Source organism: Gossypium hirsutum, chromosome D10 (genome assembly GCF_007990345.1).
Source record: "Gossypium hirsutum isolate 1008001.06 chromosome D10, Gossypium_hirsutum_v2.1, whole genome shotgun sequence".
NCBI classification, from domain to species: Eukaryota; Viridiplantae; Streptophyta; class Magnoliopsida; order Malvales; family Malvaceae; genus Gossypium; species Gossypium hirsutum.
Window position 1 is genome coordinate 890,815 of NC_053446.1, and position 9,993 is coordinate 900,807.

At 32.6% G+C, this 9,993-nt stretch overlaps 1 protein-coding gene and 1 pseudogene across 2 annotated transcripts; one reads left to right on the forward strand and one right to left on the reverse strand.

The window, feature by feature from the left end:
- Positions 1 to 2,319: 2,319 nt before the first annotated feature.
- Positions 2,320 to 7,514, forward strand: LOC107935409 (malonyl-CoA decarboxylase, mitochondrial). Of its 2 annotated transcripts, none has more exons than XM_016868014.2 (16): positions 2,320 to 2,557; positions 3,038 to 3,141; positions 3,230 to 3,320; positions 3,411 to 3,534; positions 3,628 to 3,811; positions 4,146 to 4,290; positions 4,379 to 4,469; positions 4,587 to 4,645; positions 4,723 to 4,800; positions 4,961 to 5,044; positions 5,355 to 5,536; positions 5,842 to 5,970; positions 6,175 to 6,247; positions 6,536 to 6,621; positions 6,704 to 6,788; positions 7,283 to 7,514. In XM_016868014.2, the coding sequence occupies exons 1-16, from the start codon at positions 2,474 to 2,476 to the stop codon at positions 7,319 to 7,321; spliced, it is 1,638 nt and encodes a 545-aa protein (XP_016723503.1). In that variant the 5' UTR covers positions 2,320 to 2,473; the 3' UTR covers positions 7,322 to 7,514. The 2 variants fall into 2 exon arrangements, with proteins under 2 accessions (XP_016723503.1, XP_040958579.1); XM_041102645.1 differs by having other exon boundaries at positions 2,416 to 2,557; positions 3,015 to 3,141.
- LOC107935410 (chaperonin-like RBCX protein 1, chloroplastic) lies at positions 7,355 to 9,203 on the reverse strand (annotated as a pseudogene).
- Between the last annotated feature and the right edge of the window lie 790 nt (positions 9,204 to 9,993).

Below are 9,993 nucleotides of genomic sequence, written 5' to 3' on the forward strand. Positions count from 1 at the left end.
CTTCGAGTAAGTTTTTTTTGTCCGGGCCTAGTCTAACCCGAATCTGTCCAAAAAAAACTACATTTGTTTTGACACTATTTTGTTGTCATTTCACTATTATATTGTTGTTATTGTTAGAATATTTTATAACTCTTATTTTATTGTTAATTTTGCTACTATTTTAGAGACATTTGCTTGTTAAGTTGTATATATTTTAGTATTATTTAAATATAATTTTTTTTTAAAATTTAATTTTGATTTGTTGGAAAATATTTATTTTAATATTTTTAGCATATTTGATGTATTATTTTTTAAATTTATTTTTATATAAAAATAAAAAATTAATACAAACGAGCCAAGCTTCAAATTTAAATTTTTTATCTAAACTGAATTTAACAAAATTTTAAAATTTTTTTGGGACTAAAACAGACCCTGATCTATAAAACAGGTATGAAATTTTGTTACGGTCGGCCCGACCATCTAAATGTAAGATATGGGACCATGGATTATGGAAATTTAAAGTTTAAAAAGGTTTAAGCTGACCGGCAGAGGCAGAGCTAGCCATCGAGCCCCAGTTTTGTGATAGATATAGGACCCAGCCCATCAATGCGATTGATAATAGATTCAGTACACAGATCAAATCTAGAACCCATGTGACCCAAATCCTAACGATCCAACCCATAACCTAACCATTAACTCTAATTATTCCAACATCATCCACCAAATCAAATCATGTAAATTAGTCGTCTAAATCAAAAAGTAAATTAAAATTTTAACCCATTTTTATTGCAAAAAAATAGTTTTTGTATGACCGCACGACGTAAATATGGCACGTCATGTGTTATTGTCGGGTTATTCTGTCAACCATTTCAGTTTTTAACAGTGCAATTGGATGTAATTTTTAACATAAAAGATCAATTTACCCATTTTTTTAGTAAATGGGGCAAAATGTAATTTGGCTCCTAGTATAGAGGCCTCCGTGATATTTTTTCGAAGTGGACTTTAATAAATATATGTTAAATTTTGTTATTAGTCCTTGTACTTTGTTAATGTTGTAGATTTAATCCTCATATTTTAATTTGATCAAATTTAGTCCTTGTATTTTTCTATTTGATCATTTTTAGTTCATGTACTTTTTAAAATTTAAAATTTTAATCTCGAACCAAATAGTAACATTTAAATCTATTCGGTTAAATTCAATTACTAGTGTTGCATTATTCATACATTTGTAAATTTAGTTCATAGTCTCCAATTGAGCCATTCTAAATCCCTATACTTTTCAAATTTGGAGATTTTAGTCTATGCATATGTCAATCGTTAATCCATTACCTGAGTTTTTAGTGAGTAATATGTGTAGATAACAAGTTGATATGTCATTACACATATGATAATCTGTTTACCGCATCAGATTTTGGAAATAATAAATGAATTTAACAGTTACCAATTTGATGAAGACTGAAATTTTAAAATTTGAAAAGAACAGGGACTAAACATGACCAAATTAAAGTATAGGGACTAAATCCATAACTTTCATAAAATGCAAGGACTAGTAGAATTTAACCATAAATATATATTTATTGTGAATTGTGAATTGTGAATTGTGAAACCAACAAAATTTATATATTCTATACTCGTATAATTAGTTTGATAACCAATAATTATTTACACATAGAATTCATTCAAGTTCGAGCTATTAGGGGATCAAGTCATAAATTTTTATTTGTGCAACTCCCTTTCTATATAATGTGTGCGTGTGGGGATATTCCTACTATGTGCGGGTGAGTATTAATCCTCTAATTGTATGATATCCGGAGAAATATTCTAAGATTTTGTCATAAAAAGTAAAAAAAAATAAAATGGAGCTTATTTAACCAAAACTTCAAAATGAGTTGAAATGAAGTGACTTAAAAACTTATTCGATAAATTTGAATGACTCGAATCTATAGTTTATAACGTCTCATAGTGATTCGCCCCTCTCTTTTTTTATATTAGCCGAAAGCTTCACAAGCGGTTGATGAAGAATATGTAAACCTATGTCTTGGTCATTTTAATTCTTACACTTTTTTATTTTTGAAATTTTTGTTCCGATAAAACATTAACTACCAATTTTATTAAGTTAAAATTTGTTATTTCTAAAATATTATGCTGTAAACGTATTATTATATTTGTAATAATACATATTATTTAAATGGTAATTAGAATTTCAAAATTAGAACACTAAATTAAATTGGTCAAAATTTGACCATTTCATCTCACTTTTTTTTTTGGTTTACCGCCTCCTTTCTTTTACCTTCTAGGACCAAATAGATTTCTTTATTACTAGTTTAGTCCTTACGATACCACAAACGCTGTCGTTTTCTGTTTCCTTCTTTTTCGCTTTCTCAGTGCCTGTTCTGGTTGATAAGACTCATCGTCGGTTCAACGAAAACAATGTTTGAACATCAAACATTGGCGATTTTGTCGGATTATTTATATATATTTATATTCAATAGAAATGAATAAGAAAGCACTGGCCATTTTGATGCGAGCTAGAATGAGACCTAATCATCTCACCAACTTCGCCCTTTCTCCCATTTCCGTAAGTGTTTTTTTTTTTGTTTTGCAAAATTAGGATTTTCATTGTTTGATTCATTGTGCTCTGTTAGTTGAATTGGTTTTGATTAATAGCGAAATTAATGAATTTTATTGATTTAGTTTTGAATTTTTAATTTTACGACGGAATGAGGTTAATCAAAATTCTATAGGTAATCAAATGATATTAAATAACCTACTCTATTGGTTGAACCGTTTGACTACTCATGAATTCAAAATTTATTGCAGCGTGAAGTCAAAATTAGGATTTTTTGATTCATTGTGCTTTTTAGTTGAATTGTTTTTGATTAATCACGAATTTAATGATTTTCGTTGATTTAGTTTTGAATTATGCATTTTACGACGGAATGAAGTTAATCAAATAGTATCAAATTCACTAAGAAATCAAATGCTATTAATTAACCTACTCCTTGGTTGAATCGCGTGACTAATCATGAATTTAGCTTGAATTATCAATTAACCGCAGAATGAGTTGAATCAAATTCTGTCAAATTCTCATGGAAACCGATCCGGTGAAAACGGGGAGCATCATGCCATGGAACATGGAAAAGAAACGCTCAATCATCAAAGGTTTATTATTTATGGTATTGATGTTTTTCACAAACTGGAATACAATTCTTGATTTTTAAACTATGGGAATTGTTTTTTTGTTAACAAGATCATTTGAGGTTGTACGAGAATCAATGCACTCCGTGATATCAATGAATAAAACTGAAGTTGGTGATTCTGTACTTAATGAGTTTTTGGAGGTAAATTATCGGTAACAAGTGATTACTGATTATTTGAGTTCTTGTGTTTACGTTGTGCTTGATAATGTTGTGAAATGTGGTATAATGCAGGGTTATTGTAGCCTTTCTTTTGAGAACCGTAGGAAATTATTGCTCACACTTGCCAAAGAGTATGATCTCAACAGGGCACAAGTTCGTGAGCTCATAAAACAATATCTCGGACTTCAGCCACCTGGTGATGAGCTTACTGTTGCTGCTGTTTAACCTTTTTTGGATTATTGTTTTTGTGTTTAGTGGGATTGAATGGTGCAGAGTTTTGTTGTTTCAGGGAGTGAAGCTCAATCAGGAGGAGTCGCAGATGAAGGCTTTCTTTCAACTTTCTATCGCATAGAGAGAAATTTGAGACATTCCCTTAAACCAGTGTATGAAACTCTATTTGAGAGACTTAACACGCACCCTGAAGGGCTGAAGTTTTTGACCATCATCCGGGCTGATATATTATCCATTCTCACGTAAGGTTATAATCCGTTTTATGAGATTTCACCTTATTTATCTTTGATTTAATCATCATACTAGTACTTCCATTTTATTCAGTTGAAAAGCGTGTTAGAAAATGTTAGATACTCGTGTGTTGTTTTTCACTTCTAAGTTATTATGCGAAGTCATAAAAAATAACGAACAAGAAATGGCTTTTGGCATTGGAATTCTTTGATTATTAACAAATTTCTTTATTCACAGTTATTGTTGATGGCTTGTTGCAGATTTAGAACTCAGTTATACATTAAATTGTTAAAATATTGAAATAAAATTAATTCAAATGTATAATATGAACTAAATTTTTTTCAGAGAAGGAAATATTGCTTCATTGCGAGCATTGGATTCTTATCTGAAGGAGAAGCTTACAACTTGGCTTAGTCCTGCTGCTTTAGAGCTCCATCAGATTACATGGGATGATCCTGCTTCTTTGCTAGAGAAAATAGTATTTTATGAGGTTAGTTTCTATTCTCCTTCTTGCTTGCTCATATTTTAGATTTGATGTTATCCAGCCCTTTATTGTCTAATAATCAAATATTGTCCAGGCAGTGCATCCAATCAGTAATCTTATTGATCTTAAGAGAAGACTGGGAGTTGGTCGTCGTTGTTTCGGATATTTTCATTCAGCCATACCTCGTAAGTAGTTTCTTTTACTCCTTGGGGGGAGTGGAATTGTTAAGTATGATACTACCTGCAATTTCATCTGTCCTATTCAGTCTCTCTCTCTCTCTATCTAAGTGTTCCGTATTTCAGGTGAACCTCTTATTTTTATTGAAGTTGCACTTTTGAAGAATATAGCAGAGACAATACAGGTGAATTTCCTTTAACTGTACCAACTACCAAACTTTTTTTGTTGTCTTCTTGTTTGTAATATTCTTGTGAATGATAGGAAGTTTTGTGGGATAATCCTCCAATTGCTGAAAGTGAGGCAACTTGTGCATTATTTTACTCGATATCATCAACTCAGGTATAATGATTTTCTCCCCTCTTTTTTATTTGTAAAAGATATTAACTATATGGAACATAAAGAAAGATATCATAGCAGCTAGTTATATGGTTTATGCAAATGGACTTTTTGTAGTAAACTTCGTTTCCCTGAACCTGATTGCCTTTCTTATCTTTCCCAGCCTGGCTTGGCCGGAATCAACCTAGGAAAGTTTCTTATCAAACGTGTTATAACGTTGGTGAAAATAGATATGCCACATATCTCTGTAAGTACTTTTCTTTGATCAGATTTCTTAATCAAACAAAGCTGCAAGATTAGTGTTGCATGTTCAGTTAGAATCCTCTTACTGTTCGCAATTTGCACTATGAGCTAGTACTCGGTCCTTGTTCGTTGTCTTGCAGTGGGACCAATAAAAGATATTTCTATAGATTTTCAATTATATACTTGACATTGTACAGGACATTCCCTCGACTGGTTTTCTTACACATTCCTTGAGATCTGTGCACTGGGTTTGCACAACTTAAGTTTTTCTTGAGATGATGCTTACTGACACTTCTTTTCCACTTACCACGAAGGTGTTTGCTACGCTTAGCCCTATCCCGGGATTCATGCAATGGCTTCTTTCCAAGTTGGCATCTCAATCGAAACTTGCCAAAGCCGAGGACATATCACTCTCACCTGCTGATAGATCCGGATTAACTTTTTATGAGAATATACTTGAACCAGAAGAAGAAAGAGCACTAATAGACTCATCGGGGTAAGCTCCATTTTGTGTGTTTGTGTACGTGAGCTCAATTGGACTTTTGGCTTTTCTGAAGTTGAATGGTTTCTAGAACATTTTTCATGCCATCTGGAATACGGTTTTTAGTAGAAGCTGATTCATAATATTAATTTCTCAATTTGAGACCATTGTGATTCTTAAAGTCGACTGAGTGACAACGAAGCACATTGGAATATGGATGCTCAATTCTGTTTGATGAATCATTATTCTGTATTTCCTAACCCTTATTGTGCTCTTGAAATGTGATTTACAGATTCTGCATGTTGCGTTATCTGTTACAGGGATCTTGCTTCTGGAAAAAGTGGCATGGAAATAATGTTGAACTTGCTAACGCCGACAACTCATGAGTGGACTAATTCAGATAAACTGCTTTCAGCATTAAAACCGCCTCTAATGCGACTATGTGCCAGGTATATTCTCTCCATTGAAATTTGTGTCCATTATTATCAACCAAGTAGCTTTATCTTTAATTTCTTTCATTCTTGTGCTACGAGGGACAGAAGAATAGAAACTCATTGAACTGTATAGAGTCAGATTATTTGGTTCTGTACGTAACATATGGAGTTTATGTTTCTTTGGATAAAATCAGTTTGACTCTAATTCCTCGAATTTAGGTACCTTCTGCAAGAGAAAAAGAGAGGAAAAGCTCTAGATTCTGTTGCAAACTTCCATTTGCAGAACGGAGCGGTACGTAACGAGATTGCAATCATCTATCAACAAAGTCCTTTTTGCAAAACATATTGATTAGTTTCAAGATTCCCCTCTATATCTTCAGAAATGGTTAAAAGAGTCTATGTTAATTTATCAAATAAGTGCTGCACTAAAGGATTGAAAAGGGTAACCAAGAGAAAATGTTTTTCAAAGATGCATGCTCTTCTCTCTCTTTATCTCTCTCTCTCTTGCTTGCACGTTCATGTACTCTCGTTTTAAGTACCGATTTCCACTCTTGTTTTAATCAGTTCTAATATGGAACAGATGGTTCAAAGAATAAACTGGATGGCTGACCAATCGGAAAAAGGCTTAAATCAAAGTGCTGGTATCATGGTGAACTATGTCTACAGGTAATTTTTTCTGTCACAACTAAATAACAAACCCCTATAATTTATTTAAAACGAGAATAATTAATTAAATGATGACTTTCAGGCCCGAGAATATTGAGGAATATGCTCAGTTATATTTCAGCAAAGGACATATCCACTCTTCCTATGATGTGAAACGTTACATTCAGGTGCTTTAAGTAGTGCATTCAACAATATGAACTTTTGCTATGCATGGAAGATAAAAGTACCTTGGAGGCTCCTGTATTAGGAGTTAAATTACATTTTGCCCCATTTACTCAAAAAATGAACAAATTAGTCCCTATACGTTAGATTAAAAGCAAAGTGATCCTTTCTGTAAAATTTTCTACCCATTTCTACAGTTAAAAACTGGTATAACTAGTGGAATAACCAAATAGTTACACATGATGTGCCATGTATACCTTATACTAATGTACAACGATTGGTTTTTAATAGAAGAACCGATTTACTCTTTTATATAGCGTACAAGGATTATTTTGTCCATTTTTTTAGTAGAAGAGGTAAAATGCAATTTGTTTCCTAATAGAGCGGCTTCCATGGTACTTATACCATGCATGGATAATCCTTGATTTGTTAAAGATTGCTTTATTGGTTTGATGTGTTTCCTTTGCCATACTTGATTTTGCAATTGCTATGGTTTCAGCCGGTATTGGAAAACGAATCCAAGGATAGCTTATTATGATCAACGGAAGATAATTCAAGTACGATTTACGACTTACAAACTTGTTATATACTTTTGATTTCTCAATATTCAAAGATACTTTGATGTTGCTGCCTGTGTATTTGCCTTAACAATGCAATATCTTGTTCCATGAAAAACATTCTTAGAGATTGTTCTTAACTTTCAATATAATGCTTCTATATATTCTTTTTTATACACTGTATGTACTATAGATTTTGATACACCAGTACTGGGTACCCCGGAATAATCCCGTCCTTTATATGACCTATCTGATATCTTATCGGCGAGCTGAAGTCGAGCGTCGGATCACTTGCCGGTTTCATTTTCAGTGGCAGGACTGGTTTCTAAAACATATTCCCTCATGAGTTTTGTGTTGGATTCATCTACCATCTGCACAACAGACCAAGAAAAATACACAACTTTTATGAATAAGAATCCATTAGAATAACATCTAAGGCTTATACCATGAGGATTAGCTAAGGGAAATGGTTTCTCTGACCTTGAAAGCTAAGCGCTTCAAGTTGTCCCATTCGAAGTCACGTTTGCAATATGCAGATCGAACCTATATATATGTATATATAAATTATATAAAACAAGCTTTAGTCGATCAATTTTTAGCAGAAAAATGTAGAAGAAAAAAATATTTTGCAGAAAATATCTAATCTTCTGACCTCTAGGATGCGTAGGGCTGTCGTGGTGCGGATGTGGTGCCAAATGGGGATTCCAATGAAATTTATTAAATATTGAATTGAAATTATGGTTTTGATCCCTCTATTATGCTCAAATGTTATATTTATTATTTAATCACTATACTTTAATTTGATATAATCTAATTCAGTCTTTTACTTTTATAATATCATTACATAATCCAAATAACTTACGCTTTAACTATTTTACTTAAAATATTAATATCGATTTTTTTCTTAAAAGACATGCCATTTTACTTCATCATGCAGGCATGGATTCTTGTGCTGGTGGCATTTTAATCAGTATAGTTGATGGTGTTGATTATTTAGAATAACTAATAATGTTATAGAAGTAGAAGATAACTTACGTCAAATCAAATTATATGTACCGAGTCTCTAATTTGAGTATAATAGAGGGATCGAAATCGAAATTTAACCCAAAAGAGATTGAGCATTAATTAATTTAAGGTACATACCTAGAGCTTTATGCCTAGAAGATTCCCTCATCAAACTAGGCAAAACTCATCCCCATCATTCAACGAGTGAGTATCCAAAAATTCCATCAACTCCTCGGTTATAGCTCTGCCTCCCATCAAATTAAACACATTAAAAATCACTAAATTGTTTAACAACAAAGTTTTAACAGTATCATGAAATCGAACCATGATTAATGAAGAGAAATCTGAACCAGAAGAGGGTACCTCAAGCTGAGCACTGACAATCTTAACAGCTATATAATTAAAGAAATTATGGAGGTTTTTAGCTGCTTTGGCCTCTGGTGATGCTTCTCCAAACCCTGCATTTAAAAAAAAAACACTTTTCTCTTTCATTGCGTTTTGATTCAATGAAAGCAAGCCATGAATGATGAAAGAGGAAGGGGTATAATTACATACCAGGGACAAACATTTTGTGACAGTTTAAACGTGTGGGATTGTGGGGGCTGGAGCTGCTGCTTCTTTGTTTGCATGGCCAACAATGGAAAAAACCCTTTTCTCTATTTATTGGTAATTTAGAATTGAGAAAAGAAGGGTGAGGGAATGGAACAATGTTCACGGCAAGGCTCTCCATTGATGTTTGTATCAAGAAATGAATGATTTTGATTAGAGAGGGCTTCTTTGATTTTGGATAAAGTTGTAAGCCTCAAAGCTCTGTTATGGACTGAAATATCTGCACTTCACTGCAAAAAATATCTACTCGCCAACATGTGGAATGTACACTTGTTATAGACCAGTGTGGACCACCCTTACAGGTGGAATTTCCAAGGATTTATTTCTAGTTTTAGCCCTTCGTTTGTACTGAAAATTTGGATTTAACCCCTTTAGAATTTGGCATAATGTGGTTTCCTATTTTTATAATAGGGTAAACTACATCCAAGGTTACTAAACTATTAGTAACTTTACGTTTTGGCTACTCAACTTCACAAAGTTACAAAATGATCATTAAATTATTCGAAAGTTTTCATTTAAGTCATCAAACTGTTAAAATTCCTAATGTATACCTTTTTCTATTCACACCGCTTGCACCAATCAAAACCTCTTCTTCACCTTTTTTTTTCTATAGTTTAATTTTTATCCGCGAACCAAAATACAAATAGTTTTCTTCTTTGATCTCTAACACTAATCGTTAGATCGATTTGGATCTAAGGTGTGTTCTTATACTTATCAATGGGTACTGATCCACCGTATTGCTTATTGAATTGTTGCTTGGAGCTCACTATCCAAATTAAAAAAAAAAACTTAACCTAGTGACTTAAATAAAAACTTTAAAATATTTTAGTGATCTTAGGTGTTGTGTACCCTTTATAATATCATCAATATGTTCGATTTTTTAACACTGCTAGCTTTTTCAAGCCCAAATTCGAATATTAGTAATTATTATTAGGAGAGTTTTAATTGAATATCATCTAATCCGAACATAATTAGGCTCAGAATGTAAAACAGATGAGGATACTTGTAGTTATACTTGTAGTTATAACAAAAAAAGAAC